This window comes from Dreissena polymorpha, chromosome 8 (genome assembly GCF_020536995.1).
Source record: "Dreissena polymorpha isolate Duluth1 chromosome 8, UMN_Dpol_1.0, whole genome shotgun sequence".
NCBI lineage: Eukaryota > Metazoa > Mollusca > Bivalvia > Myida > Dreissenidae > Dreissena > Dreissena polymorpha.
In genome coordinates this window covers 78,855,955-78,876,374 of record NC_068362.1, presented here as the reverse complement: position 1 = coordinate 78,876,374, position 20,420 = coordinate 78,855,955, and the positions used below count along the sequence as shown (strand labels likewise).

Sequence of the window (20,420 nt, the reverse complement as noted above, 5' to 3'; positions counted from 1 at the left end):
CGATATTGCCAGTATCAAGGATGTGCTCACGGTTGCTTGGTTGCATGTAAAGGGTGGTTCAATTAATAAATGATAAGCCTCTATTTAAGAGTTGCACAGTCCGCTGTCATGCACACTTTAATGTCACCAAAATGCAAACTTTATCGACCCCGAATTCCATAATTCACAATGATCAATACGTTATTAAACGAGATGCACCCATCTCACACTACACATGTACATTATGTATTCATTTTTAATGCACGCTTATACATTTGATAAATAAATCCATATCAAACTGCCGATGTACTTTTATTCACGTATATATGACACACATAGTGCAAAAATTCGCCTGAGGACATATCCGATTAGTGAAACTCTTTAAAGCCCTCTGAATACGTATGTTCTAATAAGGACCCATAATGTCCGCTTATGAGAACAACAAGTCTTGCCTGACTTTGCAGCGGACAGGTCAGTCATTACGTCCGCTAATGAGACCAATAAGTCTTGTCTGACTTTTCAGCGGACAGGTCAGCCATTATTTCCGCTAATGAGAACACTTAGTCTTGTCTGACTTTGCAGCGGATAGGTCAGTTATTACGTCCGCTAATGAGAACAATAAGTCTTGTCTGACTTTGCAGCGGACAGGTCAGTCATTATGTCCGCTAATGAGAACACTAAGTCTTGTCTGATTTTGCAGCGGTCAGGTCAGTCATTAGGTCATTTAATGAGAAAACTAAGTCTTGTCTGATTTTGCAGCGGGCAGGTCAGTCATTATGTCCGCTAATGAGAACAATAAGTCTTGTCTGACTTTGCAGCGGACAGGTCAGTCATTATGTCCGCTAATGAGAACACTAAGTCTTGTCTGACTTTGCAGCGGGCAGGTCAGTCATTATGTCCGCTAATTAGACCAATAAGTCTTGTCTGACTTTGCAGCGGACAGTTCAGTCATTATGTCCGCTTATTAGAACAATAAGTACATGAATATTCAGCCTGCATACTTATGTAGGTAGATATGAATACCATATTATGAGTCCCTACATCGCCTTCTATGTATTTAACATTAGTTTGTTATTCACAAACAATAAAACTATATGGCATATTTGTATTTCATTCAAACGCATTCTAATTTCACTTTTATATATCATCGCCTAATTAGTTTCAATAAGGTCCGATATGAAATTGACGTTGGACTGTGTTATTAATTGCAAACGGGATTATTTCCATAGCCTTTTCTAGCTTCAACAAAGATAGGCAGACAGATTGACCGCGTGCTGGTCTTCGAATTTTGCGAGATGTTACATCTAAATAAGTGCAAAATATTTGTGCTGGAATGCTTGCTAATGAAAAACTCAATATTTAAAAATGATTCTATTTGAATATACAACAACATAAGACGATTTCTCGACAGCAGATTCTGTTTTTAAACAAATGGGAGCAGAAATCATTAAAGGGATCTTTTCACGCTTTGGTAAATTGACAAAATTGAAAAAAGTTGTTTCAGATTCGTAAGTTTTCGTTTTAGTTATGATATTTGTGAGGAAACAGTAATACTGAACATTAACCATGCTCTAATATAGCCATTATATGCATCTTTTGACGATTTTAAAACCTAAAAATTATAAAGCGTTGCAACGCGAAACGATCGAATAATTTGGAGAGTTCTGTTTTTGTCGTTAAATTTTGTGAAACTACGATGGTTGCTTATATAAGGTATAAAATACGTCAAGAATGTGTACTCGGCGGAATAGCTCAGTAGGCTAAAGCGTTTTTACTTCAGGACTCTAGCAGGACTCCAGGGGTCACTGGTTCGAAACCTGCCCCGGGCAATGTTCTTTTCCTTTTTTTATTTTTTTTCTTGATTTTTTACTGGAGCTTTTATGATCCAATGTTTACATTTATCAATATAAAGCATTTAATGAATAAGTTTAAAAAATGCCAAAATCTGTGAAAAGGCCCCTTTAAATGATATAAAATATATGTTCGCACATAATTACATTATACTAATAACAATGTTCCTTCATGGCGCGCTCACTTGATCTATTCGCTGTATAGTGGCAGCGCAAACGGCGCCTACATATAAACAGGGTTCAAAGCATCCTCATGGAGCGGCAGTCCGCACTCAACGCGCTCTACACGACCACATAGCATTGCTACGGGTCCCGTAGCGCTAACGTCGGCGTGAACGCGAGCGACGTGGTGATTATCTACATGTTTAACCCATTTATGCCTAGTGGACTCTCCCATCCTTCTAAATTGGATCAATTTATTTCCAAAATTAGGGATGTCTATTATACTTATTTCTATATTTAGAATATTTCTTACAGAAACTCCTTTAAGCAAACAGCGCAGACCCTGATAAGACGCCGCATCATGCGGCGTCTCATCTGGGTCTACCCTGTTTGCCAAGGCCCTTTTTTTAGACGCTATGCATTAATGGGTTAAAATGATCGCCGCGACATGATGTACTGGGCTATTGCACTGCGCCCCACAGTGTTGCTAAGGCGTTACTTACGACTGTGCAGCGCACACCTCTGCGTTCTTAATATTTTTGTAGGCCGTGGGTGCGCTTCGCGAACACCGTTTCAGCCCCAATGTTATACGATTGAGGTCGCAGTGCGATTTTCAACACAATTTATGACAATTAACTAAAAATAAAAAGAATGTGATGTTTAACGATCAAATCAACGATTTAAACTGAATAAATTATGTATATACATTAAAGAATTGTTAACCATCTGTTAATCACATATCTCACCTTCATGTCCTCTGTGCATACGTAAAATTATTGTCAGTTTCACTGGTATATAACGTGTCACTTTGTTGGCAGTAGGTCAGTACCACGCACACAGGCAAGGATGTAGTTACACGATTTCTTGCTGTATTGGGCAAGGCGACGCTTAGGGGTTCGCATGTATCGTGTTGATTCATTATTGGATTTGGATATGGACTTTGGCAAGTGTTGGAGTTAAAATTTATTGAACAAAATAAAACAGAAATTGTGTCTATGTGCTAGTGTCATTGTTAGATTGAATAACGCTAGACAAGTTCAACACATAATCCTCTATTAATCTTACTTCTATTCACACTCTCATTTTATATTACATGATAATGTAAATAATCTTACTGCTATTCACATTTTCCTATTATATAACATAGTAATGCTATTATCTTACTTTTATTAAAATTCTCTTATTGTATAACATGATAATTTGAATTATCCTACTTCTATTCACACACTCCTATTATATGACATAATGATGCGAATTATCATACTTTTTCAAACTCTCTTGTTGTATGACATGATAATTTGAATTATCCTTCTTCAATTCAACCTTTCCTATTATATTACATGTGGGTTATCTTACTTCTTTTCACACTCTTCTATTATATAACATGATAAGGTAAATGATTTTACTTCTATTCAAAATCTCTTACTATACACGATAATGTTTTTTATCTTACTTGTATTCAAACTCATTTTATATGACATGATACTGTGAATTATTTTTCTTCTATGCACACTATCCTATTATGTGGCATGATAATGTAAATTATCTTTCTTCTATTCAAACTCTCCTTTTATATGACATGATAATGTGAATTATCTTACTTCTATTCAAGCTTTCCTATTATATAACATGATAATGTGAATTATCTAACTTCTATTCACACTCTCCTATTATACAACATGATAATGTGAATTATCTTACTTTTATTCAAGCTCTTCTATTATATAACATGATCATGTGAATTAACTTACTTCTTTCAAACTCTCCTACTATATGACATGATAATGTTAATTATTTTACTTCTTTTGAAACTATCCTACAATATGACACGATACTGTGATTATGTAAATGATCTTACTTTTGTAATTACCCCTTATATGTCATGATTTTGTAAATTATCAAACATATATTCACTCTCTTCTATTTTATGATATTGTCATGTGAATTATTTTACTTCTAATGACACTTTCTTATTATATGACATGATAATTGAATGATCTTACTTCTATTAAAACTTTCCTTTTATAGGACATTATAATGTGAACTATCTTACTTTTATTCAAACTCTCCTATTTTATGACATAATAATGTAAATTGTCTTATTTTTATTAAAACTCTCCTATTATATGACATTATAATGTGAATTATCTTACTTCTGTTCACACTGTCCTATTAAATGACATGATAATGTGAATTATCTTACTTCTGTTCACAATCTCCTATTATATGACATGATAATGTGAATTATCTTACTTCAGTTCACACTCTCCTATTAAATGACATGATAATGTGAATTATCTTACTCCATTCAAGCTCTCCTATTATATAACGTGATAATGTGAATTATCTTACTCCATTCAAGCTCTCCTATTATATAACGTGATAATGTGAATTATCTTACTCCATTCAAGCTCTCCTATTATATAACGTGATAATATGAATTATCTTACTTCTATTCACACTCTCCTATTATATAACATGATAATGTGAATTATCTTACTTCTGTTCACAATCTCCTATTATATGACATGATAATGTGAATTATCTTACTTCAGTTCACACTCTCCTATTATATGACATGATAATGTTAATTATCTTACATTTATTCAAGCTCTCCTATTATTATATGACATGATAATGTGAATTATATTTCTCTAATTAAGCTCTCCGATTTTATTACATGATCATGTTAATTATCTTACTTCTATGCACGCTCTCCTATTATATTACATGATATTGTTAATTATCTTACTTCTATTCACGCTCTTCTATTATATTACAAAATAGTGTGTATTATCTTACTTCTATTCAAGCTCTCCCATTATATTACATGATAATGTGAATTATCCTTCTTCTGTTCACACTCTCCTTTTATAGGAGATAATGATAATGTGAATTGTCTTACTTCTGTTCAAACTCTCCTTTTATATAACATGATAATGTGAATTGTCTTACTACTATTCAAACTCTCCTATTATATAACATGATATCCTAATGTGAAGAACGTGCAGATCGCTGGCTGCACAACCACGGTTGCGGACGTGATCTTTTTTTTACCCGATTTCAACCAATCAAAAACCTTCCTATTCCACATATCGTATTGCTTTTATAAGTTTATTACAAATATAAATATTAAACATATTTCCCATATTAAGCGAATATAACTTGGTCTCCTGTGAGTTATTACTACCGCCACTTGTTTTCCTACACTTAAAGACTGATGACAACGAAAATAAATAATAATATCGCAACTAATCGCACGAAGGATGTGATATTTTTTTCCATTGATAAATTTATTTCAAGGATAATCTCTTGGTTTAGAACACACTTTTATAGGAAGTAATTCCTAGACTCTAATAAGTTATAATCTTGAAACTATCAACCCATTTATGCCTAGCGTCTAGAAAAAAGGCTTTGGCAAACAGCGTAGACCAAGATGAGACGCCGCATAATGCGGCGTCTCATCAGGGTCTTCGCTGTTTGCTTAAAGGAATTTCTGTAAGAAATATTCTAAATATAGAAAGAAATATACTAGACATCCCTAATTTTGGAAATAAATTGATCCAATTTAGAAGGATGGGAGATTCCACTAGGCATAAATGGGTTAATGATTATTTAATCAGACATTTTCTTAGGTTTTCGACTCGACAACGCGGCATTTTATTCGAAAAAAAAAAACACAGCAAAAATCATTCTTCTGATTATGGTGTGTGTTTTTTCCTTTATTGACATTTATTTTGCAGAATGGTTTTACGATTCATGATTTTCTTTCAGGTTGCATAGACGGCTGGACCCTGTGGAACACGCATTGTTATGGTTTCATATCGGACAGGCGTCTCATATTGGAGGAGGCGGACTCGTTTTGCTGGGTGAGCACGTTGACGACATGTGCATGAGAGCGCGTCAGCAAATGAATGGCAATATATGATTAACCACATTCGCCTCTCCATCACAATGAATTATTTAAATTGTATCATTCATCGCTTCCAATAACAATATATCAGTTAGCGATCCCGCTCCCAATCACACTGTATTATTAAGTAGTCACCGCTTCCAATCACAGCGTATCATTAAGAGGTCAGCGCTTCCAATCACACTGTTTCATTAAGTGGTCAAACATCAAATCGCTCTGTATCATTATGCGTTATCCGCTTCTAATCATAATGCATCATTCAGTCTTTTCCGCTTCCAATTACACTGTATCATTCAGCCTTTTCCGCTTCCAATCACACTGTATCATTCAGCCTTTTCCGCTTCCAATAACACTGTATCATTCACCCTTTCCGCTTCAAATCACACTGTATCATTCAGCCTTTTCCGTTGCTTACACTGTATCATTCAGCCTTTTCCGCTTCCAATCACACTGTATCATTCAGCCTTTTCCGTTGCAAATCACACTGTATCATTCAGCCTTTTCCGCTTCCAATCACACTGTATCATTCAGCCTTTTCCGCTTCCAATTACACTGTATCATTCAGCATTTTCCGCCTCCACTTTCACTGTATCATTCAGCCTTTCCTCTCCAATTACAATATATCATTCAGCCTTTTCCGTTTCCGATCACACTGTATCATTCAGCCTTTTCCGATTCCAATTACACTGTATCATTCAGCCTTTTCCGCTTCCAATTACACTGTATCATTCAGCCATTTCCTGTTCAATTACAATGTATAATTCAGCATTTTCCGCTTCCAATTACACTGCATCATTCTGCCTTTTCATCTCCAATTACAATGTATCATTCAGCCTTTTCCGCTTCCAATTACACTGTATCATTCAGCCTTTTCCACTTCCAATTATACTGTATGTATCATTCAGCCTTTTCCGCTTCCAATTACACTGTATCATTAAGCCTTTTCCGCGTCCAATCGCACTGCACCATTCAGCGGTTACATCTTCCAATCACTGTATAGTTATGCTGTCACAACTTCATTCACACTGAATCATTTGGCAGTTACATTTTCAAATCACACTATATCATGCCCCCTTTTCCGCGTCCAATCACACTGTATCATTAAGCGTTTTCGACTTCTAATCACACTGTATAATTCAGCCTTTTCCGCTTCCAATCACATTGTATCATTTAGCGGTTACATCTTCAAATCACACTGTACCATTCAGCCTTTTCTTCTTCCACTCACATTCTATCTTTTAACGGTAAACGCTTCCAATCCCACTGTACATTATGTCGTCACCACTTTCAATCACACTGTATCATTCAGCGGTCATCGCTTCCAATCACAGTCAATGATTTAGCGGTTACATCTTTCAATTACACTGTATTATTGGGCGGTCAACGCTTCCAATCACACTGTATCATTCAGCAGTCAGCGCTTCTCATAACCATGAATCATTCAACGGTCTCTTTCTTTCCATGACACTTAATCATACATCGGTCAACACTTCCAATCACAATGTATCATTCGGCGGTTTCTGCTTCAAGATACACTAAATAATTCGTTGGTCTTTTCTTATTATTACACTAAATCATTCATCGGTCTTCGCTTATCATAACACTTAATCATGTATCAGTATCCACTTATCATAACACTTGATCATTCATCGGTCTCCGCTTATCATAACACTAAATCATTCATCGGTCTCCGCTTATTATTACACTAAATCATTCATCGGTCTCCGCTTATCATTACGCTCAATCATTCATCCGTCTTCGCTTACCATAACACTAAATCATTCATTGGTCTCCGCTTATCATAACACTAAATAATTCACCAGTCTCCGCTTATCACAACACTAAATCATTCATCGGTCTCCGCTTATCATACCGCTCAATCATTTATCAGTCTTCGCTTACCATATCACTAAATCATTCATTGGACTCCGCTTATCATAACACTAAATCATTCATCAGTCTCCACTTATCATAACACTCATTAATCGGTCTTTGCTGTCCATAACGCTAAATCATTCATCGGTCTTTGCTGTCCATAACGCTAAATCATTCATCGGTCTTTGCTGTTCAAAACACTAAATCATTCATCGGTCTTTGCTGTCCATAACACTAAATCATTCATCGGTCTTTGCTGTCCATAACGCTAAATCATTCATCGGTCTTTGCTGTCCATAACACTAAATCATTCATCGGTCTTTGCTGTCCATAACGCTAAATCATTCATCGGTCTTTGCTGTCCATAACGCTAAATCATTCATCGGTCTTTGCTGTCCATAACGCTAAATCATTCATCGGTCTTTGCTGTCCATAACACTAAATCATTCATCGGTCTTTGCTGTCCATAGCACTAAATCATTCATCGGTCTTTGCTGTCCATAACGCTAAATCATTCATCGGTCTTTGCTGTCCATAACACTAAATCATTCATCGGTCTTTGCTGTCCATAACACTAAATCATTCATCGGTCTTTGCTGTCCATAACACTTAATCATTCATCGGTCTTTGCTGTCCATAACGCTTAATCATTCATCGGTCTTTGCTGTCCATAACGCTAAATCATTCATCGGTCTCCGCTTCCCATAACGCTCGAATTATTCATCTCTTTTAGCTGCTCAGTCACAATCAATCATTCAACTGTCTTTGTGTTATAGTAATTTTATTGTCATACCTCTTTCCAACCCCGTTTTGCAAGCCATCTGAACGATAGCACCTTGCAATTTCCAGACCCACGGGTCGCGGCTGTTGACCGCGAACAACCTTGCAGAGCATAAGATGGTCGCCTCCTGGCTCAACGACAACGACGTCGTCTTGTAAGTGGAAGACCTACATTCAGCTTGTCGTTATTTGCGATGGTTTGTGTAGGGCTATAAGAGGAACTTAACTTAACCTTCGTCTGATATGTTCACTGTATGAAGTTGGCTATTGATGTTATCGGGCATTCAGGACCTTACATAGGATTGGTATCCTAAAAGTTAATATAGATGTTACCGTTTATTCCGGACTGAATACCGGCTAGGTATCCGGATACTTAATAGGGATGTTATCGGGCATTCCGGATCGCAACCTGGCAAGTTATCCGGATAGGGGCAGTCCGGACCGAATACAATTTTGTTTGTCCGAATAATTACATTTCAACTGATCGATATGACAATAAATTTTAATGTTAACAGATACTGGTATATAACGATTGTTAATGGACGTAAATATGTATTAAAGAATATGTTTATACCAATAACTGCGTAATGATACAGTTTTATTTGGGCTGTTTTGGATATTGATGATTTAAACTGATTTTACAATTGAAGTACACTGTTTTATGAACTATCGAATGCCTAACATTGAGAACGTCGTTCCTAATGTGAGTCCTGTTTTCATGTTTTTTGTAGACAATCTACCTGGTTTATCGGTGGTTACTATGCCATCGACACCGTGAATTGGGATACCGGTGACGTCATAACTGATGCAATCACGCCTGAGCTCTGGAACATTGCTCCGAACTTGATTTCAGGCCTGTACAGCAGAATTGCGTACGCGTACGGTAAGATAATAATGCATGTGCGTTAAGTGTCGTCCCAGATTAGCCTGTGCAGTCCGCACAGAATAAACAAGGACAACACTTTCCGCTTTTATGGTATTTTTAGTTTCAAGGAAGTCCATCCTTACCGAAAATCAAGTTTAGGCGGAAAGTGTCGTCCCTGATTAGCCTGTGCGGACTTCACGGGCTTATCTGGGACGACACTTTGCGCACATGCATTATGCCCAGTTTTCTCAGAACGCGACTCATTTATAACAACGCCATATATTCCATGCTGATTATCTTTTAATTAATATAAAGCTTCGTACAAGTAATGCATAAATATATACCTTAAGTCATTAAAAAATTCAATCAAGCAAAACAGATTTTGAATAATTATAAATAATGTCGCCTGCTATTAAAAGGTAATAAGCATACGACATATGGATGGACGCTGGTTTCTGGAAGTCGACACGCGAATTTCATTTGCGAGATGTCGCAAAATGATGTGCAGTTTACAGACGTCATGAACAGAGATTACGGTATAGAAACCTTGGCTATACCTCCTCTCCCTGAACAAAAATAAGGTGGAGAGTATCCATTTTGGTTGGCTTGTTGGAGGTTGGTTGGTCTGTAGCATGTCTTGTTCTTTGAAATGATTATTCAATTTGTGATCGATTAACAAAATGTATATGTCGTGCATAAATCATTCTTCAAGAAAATTTAAATTATTTGTATAACTTCAGAATTTTCAGTGTGTGGAACGACAGAATTTCATAAACTTCATAAAGTTGATGAACATATCGCGCTGTAGTATTAAAAAAATATTTTCAGAATTCAGAGCTGAATCGTTTTCAATTTTTTTTTTGGCTGACTGGCGGGAATTAGGGTCGCCAAAACTCGCTATATATAGGAATGTTTATCGCCTATATACAGCATGAAATTGTAATATACATGTATATCGTACACGAAAACCTTCGTGCATGTTCGAATTGTTTTTGTTCAGTCGTGGGTTGTTTTTGAGTCGCGGTTATAGAGATCGCGTGAAATAACCTGATACAAGTTTCGTACATAATGCAATTTGTTTCCGTAAAATGTTTCAACAAAGTAGCATTCGTGCTGCTGATCAAAAATGTGTCAAAAACTGGTAAATATTTTATTCATGATACCACGATAAGTTTTTATAAAATACAAACCTTATTTGATCCCTTTACTGTTCACATTAATTTTGTTTCTCAGTAAAACATACTCGTTTATTTATTAGTATTGTCCATGCTTCAGCTTCTGTAGACATTTTTTTCACAAGAAAGTAATCTCCGTGCAATGTCAGTTTTAGGAGTGTTTATAGCATGCAAATACTTAAATTGGAACAGCCAATCAGAATCCATGACTCAAGATGGACCGTACATTCAAGATGACGGTCGGCCACTATCATCTCAATCGATTAGTTTCGTGTTCACAGACAATAAATATTTGAAAAAAGCAACTAATATAAAGACGAAAGGTTAATTATCATGTTTATAATGATTTAAGGTCATTTATTTATGAAAAATGTGTGATGTAACATCTTTAGGAAAATTACCCACGTCTCAAAAGGGTAATAGCATATTTTAACTGTTTTCTAACCCCAGATTATGGTCACGGCGGGCTGAACAAGCAGGAGATACCCAGAGGTCCCTTCATAACGCTGGAGCCCCGTAACGTGGCGGTGATCGGAGAGGGCACGGACACCTCCATCTCTCTGGAGTGTTTCGCCAGCGGCAACCCGCCAGCCAAATATACATGGTACCGAGGAAACACTACCATCACATCTGAGCAGAGCAAAAGGCAAGATCATCATCATCATCATCATAATCATCATCATCATCATAATCACCACCATCATTATCATCATCATCATCATCATTATCATCATCATCATCATCATCATCATCATCATCATCATCATCATCATCATCATCATCATCATCATCATCATCATCATCATCATCATCATCATCATCATCATTATCATTATCATCATCATCATCATCATCATTATCATCATTATCATCATCATCATCATCATCATCATCATCATCATCATCATCATCATCATCATCATCATCATCATTATCATCATTATCATCATTATCATCATCATCATCATCATCATCATCATCATCATCATCATCATCATCATCATCATCATCATCACCAGAAGCAGAAGCAGAAGCAGAAGAAACCGTAACGTCATCTTTATCGTTGTCTTTAACATCCGTTTCGCCATCATCGTCAGCATCTTAATGGTTCACCAGAGATTACCACCTTAAGCAAACTCCATGTACTTGTCTTTAATTTCGTTAAGTTCTTACTACAGCCAATGTATTTGTGAGTGAAAGTTGCATGTTGTGCAGGTACACAGTAAGCGGCGGGCGGTTGATCATTCAGGGCCCCCGTGTCAGCGAGGACGCGGGCATGTACCAATGCAAGGCCGCCAACTCGCTGGGCACCGTCCTAAGCAGGGCCGCAGTCGTGCAGTTTGGATGTAAGTGAGGACCCCGCTATACACAGTACCGAAATCATTTTGGGAGATTTTTATCTTTTTTCTACGGATGGGACCGAATATCCGAATATTCGAATATTCGAATATTCGAATATTCGAAAATCGGCCGAATATTCGAATCCAAAATTCATATTCGAATATTCTATTTTTATGCAAAAACACGTCCAAAAAAGTACATGGACAAAGTCGCAGTTTTGGTTTCCATTATAAGTCATTGCTTTGATAACAGCTGCCATCAATGAACGTGGTGATAACGGGCAAACGGAAGGGTATAAGGAGAGGGACCAATCGTCAATTTTATCTCAATGCAGAGTTATGCAATATGTACACATTATTTTCTGAAAATCAGTCAAATATGAAAGTCAATTTATGTGAAATATTAACGTTTATTGATAAACATTTAAAAATCTGTGTTTTTACAGGTTGTTTAACCTCAGCGGTCAATTGTATTAACAGTGGTTTATATTAGCTGTAGCTACTTGATTAGCGCAGTTATTTACATGGATATGTTACCACCATATAGTTGTATTTGTATACACGATGGTTACTCCGTTATAACCTAACAATTGAACTTTGTTACTTACCACTGTAAAATTATCAACAACGCAATCCTGAAAATGACATCGTTTTCGCGCAATTTGTCAGACGAACATTGTCGAATATAGCCTTCGACTCTGTCACAAACGAAATAAGCGAACAACGGGCTTAAACCTTTAGTTACCGAGAGGTGGACGTCTTCAAGAACTTATTGAAAGAAAATCTTCATAAAATCAAAGCAAATAAAAGCGGTCACTCGTTACCTAATTAGTAATGGACACCATGCTCCTTGTAGTCAGAAGCTTGGTACAATACATTATTTAAAGCCCCATTAACACTCAAAATCAACGAATATTTCGTAAACTATGTCATAACATAAATTTAACCCATACAAAATCAGTGTTCCTTAAACCAATAGCCAAAATTCGAATGCTAGATGTGGCCTTGTAACATAGATTTAACCAGATACAATGTTCGTTATTAAAACTTCGGTTTCATACTTTTATATATGTGCTCATTGATTCGTGTGATCTGAATACCAGCTGCCTGGTTCAATGTAAATGGCATACTGTTTACTCAAATTTCAATGCTTTCTTGGTTACGCACTAGATCTGCACGCGTTTTCGCCAGTGAAGTCAGACGACCAGGTGGGCACGGTGTTCGAGGGAGTCCGCGTTAGTTGCTTCACACCAGCGTACAACCCAGGTGCGAACAGAAACTGCGTCGGTTGATTCGGTCGAGGGAAAACAACAGCACTTTAATCTATTATACATTATGGCCTTAACTCTTGCACGAAGTCATTCACTTCGATAGTAAGACTACATTACAGAAATAACCAGTACATTTCCGTTATTAATATTGTTTTCTACCGGCAATGAAATAAGGCTAATTCAATATTTTACGTGTTTTGTTGTAGAGGTGCGGTACGGCTGGTTTCAGAACCACAACACACACAACTACATCTTCCCCAACCACCCTGTGCACTTCATCTCGCAATCCGGCTATCTGTACTTCTCCGAGGTGCAGCTCTCCGACGACCGCACCTACTTCTGCGTCGTGACGCTCGTTGCCCCTCACGACTACGACGCCGATACGACTATGTCGCCCAGCAGAGTCGGTCTGGGGACCAAACTAATACTCAGACCCGGAAGTGAGTGGAGAAAAGGCGTTATCGACATGTTTGATATATTTTTCGGATAATTACATCGAAGACAGGCAATCATTCAAGCTTTTAAGTTTCATTTTCGATGCTCAGTTGCCTTATATGTTTTCGTATTAAGGTATTTTACTTTGCTCCTTTGCTTTGTCAGAGATGTCAAACAACTACGGCCCCATCATTCATACGCACACGTTCCCGACACCGGCATTGAGGGGAAGCCTGGTGCGGCTCGAATGCGTCGCTTATGGATCGTACGTAGCTGCCTTATTAGAAAAATGTTTTGGATTCAATCACATTTATTAATAAAGTATAATACCGGTAATAAAATTGTAGCACTTACTGTTCTTGTACATACCATTAAAACAATTAGCATTCATAAAAGTATTTGTTTTGTGTTTTTTTTATATATAAATCTCCTTTATTTCAATAAATATGTGTATTTATAACGTGTGCAATAACCATCACTCCGCTGTCTGCAGCCTTCCGTTGAAGTACAGCTGGAGTCGCGCTGATGGTCAGCCGTTCGTCAAGGGGACGCAACTCAGCGACAATAACCGCGTGCTAACGATAGCCAACGCGCCGCTCGAGGCGGATGGAGACTACATCTGTAAAGTAGTCCGCCAGGGCACAGTCAGTAAGACGGCCACCATCTCGCTGCTACTCGAGAGTTAGTACAGCCACTGGGTTACCTTTTGTTATAACATCGTTATCGGACCTTGACGTATTAATCAACCAATTCTTAGACTTCAATCTTAAAATAAAGAATATTCTGTAAACTTTAATGTACTAAAGGTGATCAACGCGTGAAACCAAGAACTAGTTCACATGTAATAATGCTGGAATGTATTTAAACAAGTTATCATTTATTCTCTTAAACCGGTTAAGATTTGAATCGAAAAGTAAATATTACCTCATTTTTTCGTATGAATGTGTATTTAATATTTTGAGAATAACAGTGCGCAATGACGTATTTATTCCTTTATGCAGAAATTTAGCTGCAAAATGAAAAACCAATATAATGGGCAATGTTCAAAATTGTCGTTGTGGAAAACACGCAAAAACAGATATTAACCAAGAAATGCAGATACCATTTACTGATTATTTGTAAACGCCCTAATGCAAATATGAATCATGTGTTGAATCCTACTATTCACTTTGTGTGTGATCTGTTTCCCAGCGAAGCCCTACTTTTCTGACCCGATCAACAACATGTTTGTGGACGCCGGGCAGACGGTGGTCTGGCGCTGTAAGGCGGTCGCCCGACCCCGAGCGAGTTATTCCTGGTACAAGGATGGCGTGTTTCTGACAAATGTGCCCGGTAAGTGCGGGAGACGTGATGGCGTGCTACTGACAAATGTGCCCGGTAAGTGCGGGAGACGTGATGCTACTGACAAATGTGCCCGGTAAGTGCGGGAGACGTGATGGCGTGCTACTGACAAGTGTTCCCGGTAAGTGCAGTACAAGGATGGCGTGCTACTGACAAATGGTCCCGGTAAGTGCGGGAGACGTGATGTTACTGATTTTTTAAGTCTGAAATCATACAGATTCAATGGTTATTGAAAGCAAAAAAAATCTGTTTAACTTTGTATTTGAATGTCCGTGCAGGTAAGCTGGAGGTGAGCGGGAACCAGCTGACTATCAGCGTTGTGGCGGCAGGCGACAGCGGCATGTATCAGTGCGCCGCCACCAACAGACACGGCACGTCCTTCAGCTCCGGCGAACTTCGGATTCTAGGTGCGGGGCTAAACTGTTGTCCAGTGGGTCCGCCATTGTGTGACGTGCATGAATTTAAATGCCATCGCACAGTTATTTATCGCGAGTTATTAAAAAAAAATCCGTTGATGCAGCTGCTATCATGTGGCGTAAAACTTATGCACTGGATGTTCTTTGACAGCATTTGGGCCTAACTTCGAGCAGTTCCCTATGAAGCATTCCCAGATGGCGTCTCTTGGAGGGAAAACATCGATTCCGTGCAGAGTGCAAGGGGCACCACTACCAACCGTACGTTTATAATCGAATCGATCTGCATTTTACAGATGTATGTGAAAAAAACTTCGGTTTCCTTGTAAAACAGTTTTGAAATCTCACAATGAAACCATGTTGTAACATAGTGATGCGATTACTATATCGAGATGCCGAAGAAGCATTAAAAAGATAAATGCACGCTACACAATGCTTTTATGTTCAATCGCAGGTAGAGTGGATGAAAGACGGTCGACCCCTGGGCCTCAAGCCGGGAGACGTTGGCGGGCGACTCAAGATGGCGCTGTCGTTTGAGCTCATCATCACCGAACTCTCGGCCGCAGACGCCGGTTTGTACATCTGCGTGGCGAGCAACGAATATGGCGAGGCACACAACTCCACCTTCATCACTGTCGTGGGTATATAAACAATATTCGCATTTGTTTTATTTATAAAATACTGTCCTGATTTTATTTACGAACACACGCATATTTATGCACACCGTGATTATGACATCAACCCAGAAAGCATAATATTAAAGAACCAATATCGGTTTAATATCTGCTGGATATCTAATGGATATTTTAGAGCATGATTGGTGTTCAGTATAATTGTTTCTTGCAAAAAACATAACTACAACGAACATTTGAAAATCTTAAAACATTTTTTTCTCATTTTTTTTTCAATTTATCAAAACGTGGAAGGTCCTTTCAAATTTAAATAAATTTAAACGAACATTATTGACGCATTGTTTTTCGTGAGTAAAAGAAATTTAGTTTTCCTCGTTCGAAATGTATTTTTATCTTACAAAAAGGAGCCTTTGCATAGTTTCGTATTTAATAAGTTATGACAATCAGGTCCATTCACGTAACACTTAAATTGTAAATGTAATAGAAGGCTGTATTTGGGAAGCATATGGCCATGTGCGTGGTTCAACTATGAGTTGCCAGTCACATTGTTTTTCAATGTAATTGTAATAAAAAGCAGAATCTTGACAGGTTCGCTTAATGATTTCTGCTGTTGATCTCGCACATTTCTGATTCCCTTCCATGAAGCATCACATTCATTTTCGGAAGCCTGCTTTATATTTCTGTAACAAACATGCAGGGGCGAATGGATATTTTTGTAATAAACCTTTTCATGGGGTAACATTTTGCAAATTCATTATAACTGTTCTCAATCAAGTGTGAGATATCCTAAGTTATGTATGTATCAATGAAGCACTATTTCAGGTTCAATATTACATCTAAAATTACCTATACCACGTGACTTTTTCGGATCTTTGTTGGGAGAATAAAGCGCGACCCAGTTAACATTTTTAAAGATCTCTTTTTAAATTTTTCACCATTTTTAATGGGATGAAGAGGAGAGCCCGTTCATTCGTAGGTTTTTTTTTTATAGGTATCATGATCTTTTTAAACAAATAGGTATTTTTTTTCAATAAAGTGCAACCGCGTTTGAATGGTTAGAAAAATGTCGGATCAGTGTGGGGACTTCATATTAAAAACGCGCGGTTGCGCTTTCCTAAAAAAAATACTTATTTGTTTAAAAAGATCATGATACCTATTACCTATAGAAAACTCTCACGACTGAGCGGGCTCTCCACTTTATCCCATTAAAATGGTGAAATATTTAAAAAGACATCATTAAAAATGTCAACTGGATCGCGCTTTATTCTCCCAACACAGATCTTAAAAAGACACGTGGTATAGGCACCATGAATTAGGAGCATTCGAACAATAATTTCAAGATAAATTATAATAAGTGCTTTTTCTAATACTTACGCATCTGGTTCATTTCATGATACTGTGCACATCGCGAATTTCCCATTTTTCCAGACGGCGTGGTGATAGAGCGCGGTCCCGAGCCGACGGAAGTAGCCGTCAACGAGACGCAGTTCCTCCCGTGCTACGTCGATGTCGCGAGGAGCGATATTGACGTCAAGTACCGGTGGAAGTTCAATGGACATTACATTGACTTTAAACGGCACCATCATTTTATATCGGTACGTAAAATGTGAACTGTCAAAATCCTGAATTATATTAAACTCATATATCATATTTATTAGGTTATTTTGTTGGTAATATATACGTATCATCAAAATATATGATTTTACAAGACCCTTTCGGTGTAACCGGAGAGGACTAACAAAATTACCCCCGTGTGTCCTACGTCCGCGTGTCCGTCTGTCCGATTTGCTGTTGCTTAACTCAAAAATTACTTCAGATAAGTTGACAAAACTTGGTATATGCATAAAGGATCATATGGGAAAAAAAATGCGCGTTATTTTCAGTTTCTTCATCAGACAAAAAATGTGTATCGTATGGTTTATACGGAAATAATGCAAAATAAAAATCTTGATCCCCCTTTTATTCAATATGTACACAAGCTATGACGATGAAACTTGGTATGTGGACCAAGGGCTAAATGGGGAATACCTACGCAATATCAGTGTTCTTGTCAGACTAAAAGTGTGGTTGCTACAGTTACAGATGTTATGATAGTCATTATTGAAAACTAAAATCTGGATCCTGCGATAACTAAAAGCTATGACGATGAAACTTGGTATGTGGACCAAGGGCTAAATGGGGAATACGTACGCAATATCAGTGTTCTTGTCAGACTAAAAGTGTGGTTGCTACAGTTACAGATGTTATGATAGTCATTATTGAAAACTAAAATCTTGATCCTGCGATAACTAAAAAATAGTGCATGCTTGGCTGCTGAAACTTCGATTTTCGTTAACCCATTTATGCATAGCGTCTAAAAAAAAGGCCTTGGCAAACAGCGTAGACTCAGACGAGACGCCGCATGATGCGGCGTCTCATCTGGGTCTGCGCTGTTTGCATAAAGGAATTTCTGTAAGAAATATTCTAAATATAGAAATAAATATACTAGACTTCCCAAATTTTGGAAATAAATTGATCCAATTTAGAAGTATGGGGGAGTCCACTAGGCATAAATGGGTTAAAGGGCTACACATTTTTTCAGAGTTTCCGTCAGACAAATAATGCGGTTGTTCTGTGGTTACAGGTCCACATATAAGCCTTGTTCTGAGAAAACTGGGCTTAATGCATTTGCGTAAAGTGTCATCCCATATTAGCCTGTGCAGTCCGCACAGGCTTATCAGAGACGACACTTTCCGCCTAAACTTGATTTTCGGTGAGGAGGGGCTTCCTTGAAACTAAAAATACCATTAAAGCGGAAAGTGTCGTCCCTGATTAGCCTGTGGGATGACACTATTTTACGCAAATGCATTAAGCCCAGTTTTCTCAGAACGCGGCTCATATAATTGAAAACTAATTTCTGGATATCGATAACTTACCAAGTATGTAAGCCTTGTTGATGAAACTCGGAATGTCTATAAAGGTCCATACGTTTAATATGCAGTCCGCACATGCTAATCAGGAACGACACTTTCCTCCGCTTTTATGATATTTCTCGTTTAAAGAAAGTCTCTTCTTAGCCAAAATCCAGTTAAGACGGAAAGTGTCGTCCTGATTAGTCTACGCGGACTGCACAGGCATATCTGGGACGGCACTTCACGCACATGCATTAAACCCCTATTTTACAGATCACGACCCAAACACCTAAAATCCTGACGTCGCGACATCTAAAAAAGTACTTGCGGTCTTTTGATGAAACTCTATGGGTCATCAATAGAAGGCACATTTTTTTAGTATATTTTTGTCATACCAAAAATGTGGTTGCTATGTTAACAGAAATGATTGAAGACTAAAATCTGCCTTCTGCCATTACTAAAGAGTGCTAAAGCTAGATTTATGAGACTTACGAAGATCATGGTCCTACTCAGACAACATTGACCCTCTAAGGGACTGCTGTTTTGTCCCTAAAAGCTCTTGTTTTATCAATGGCATTTCGTATTCGTGTGCTTGTATAGTAACATGTATCTTAATTACGGGGTTATGTAGATACAAAGACTTGCAAATTTGAAGTTAAATCAAATGTTGACAATCGTTCTACTGCGTCTACTATAAAAACATGTGTAATAAAAGTTATTAACTTATCCAAACCAAATATTTACCAATCATTGATCGAGTTACATGCTGTTCCACAGGGTATGAAGGAAGGCGCCTCCGGCCTCTACATCCGGGAGGCCCAGTACGCTCATGAAGGCGAGTACACGTGCGAGGCACAGACGCCCCTCCAAGTGGACACTCGCACGGCCAAGGTCACCGTAAGAGGTCAGTGTCCACACAACATGTAGTGAGTTGCGTTGTTTTAAAAGAGAAATGTTCAAATAAGAATCCTCTGAAATCGAGTTTTTGATAAGCATACGGGCAGTTGTGAAAGTGTGTGTAACACATAATCTGTACGATTATTAACTGTTTTACTTTAAAAGTCTTAAATGTACTGAACTTTTTCTGCATTATAATATAAGCGAGAGAAAAGTGTTTGAAGCCATTTCCAAGTTTTTGAAACGTCTGTATTCACCACTGAAAATATCTAATGTGTATAAACGTCTGTGCAACATATACACATGCATCAACACAGGTCCGCCGGGCGCTCCAGCAGGTGTGTACGTTGACGGCGAAACGGTAACGTCATTCAGTGCGCGCGTCATCTGGACTATGACATCATCAATGGAACACGGTGCTCCCATCCTGTATTATGATATCGAGGCAGAAACTTTTTACGATCCTGGAAACTGGACAATAGTTGCAAGAGGTGACCATACTTTGATGTAAACATAAAGAAAATCAATTAAAATCCGACCATTGGTTAAGTCTTACTTACATTAATCCATTGATACATTTAATTGAAAAAAGTTAATAATA

The 20,420-nt window shown here is 37.8% G+C and overlaps 1 protein-coding gene across 1 annotated transcript in view; it reads left to right on the top strand.

Annotated features, from left to right (window-relative positions):
• Positions 1–401: 401 nt before the first annotated feature.
• Positions 402–20,420, top strand: part of LOC127840670 (contactin-3-like) — a 29,795-nt gene continuing 9,776 nt past the window's right edge. The window contains exons 1-15 of the mRNA XM_052369082.1: positions 402–450; positions 5,766–5,860; positions 8,629–8,714; positions 9,291–9,442; positions 11,050–11,245; positions 11,815–11,945; positions 13,110–13,205; positions 13,417–13,650; positions 13,811–13,910; positions 14,139–14,326; positions 14,837–15,022; positions 15,265–15,416; positions 15,854–16,040; positions 17,460–17,626; positions 19,700–19,826. Coding sequence (XP_052225042.1) covers positions 402–450; positions 5,766–5,860; positions 8,629–8,714; positions 9,291–9,442; positions 11,050–11,245; positions 11,815–11,945; positions 13,110–13,205; positions 13,417–13,650; positions 13,811–13,910; positions 14,139–14,326; positions 14,837–15,022; positions 15,265–15,416; positions 15,854–16,040; positions 17,460–17,626; positions 19,700–19,826 — 2,146 coding nt within the window. The remainder of the gene's footprint in view (positions 451–5,765; positions 5,861–8,628; positions 8,715–9,290; positions 9,443–11,049; positions 11,246–11,814; positions 11,946–13,109; positions 13,206–13,416; positions 13,651–13,810; positions 13,911–14,138; positions 14,327–14,836; positions 15,023–15,264; positions 15,417–15,853; positions 16,041–17,459; positions 17,627–19,699; positions 19,827–20,420) is intronic.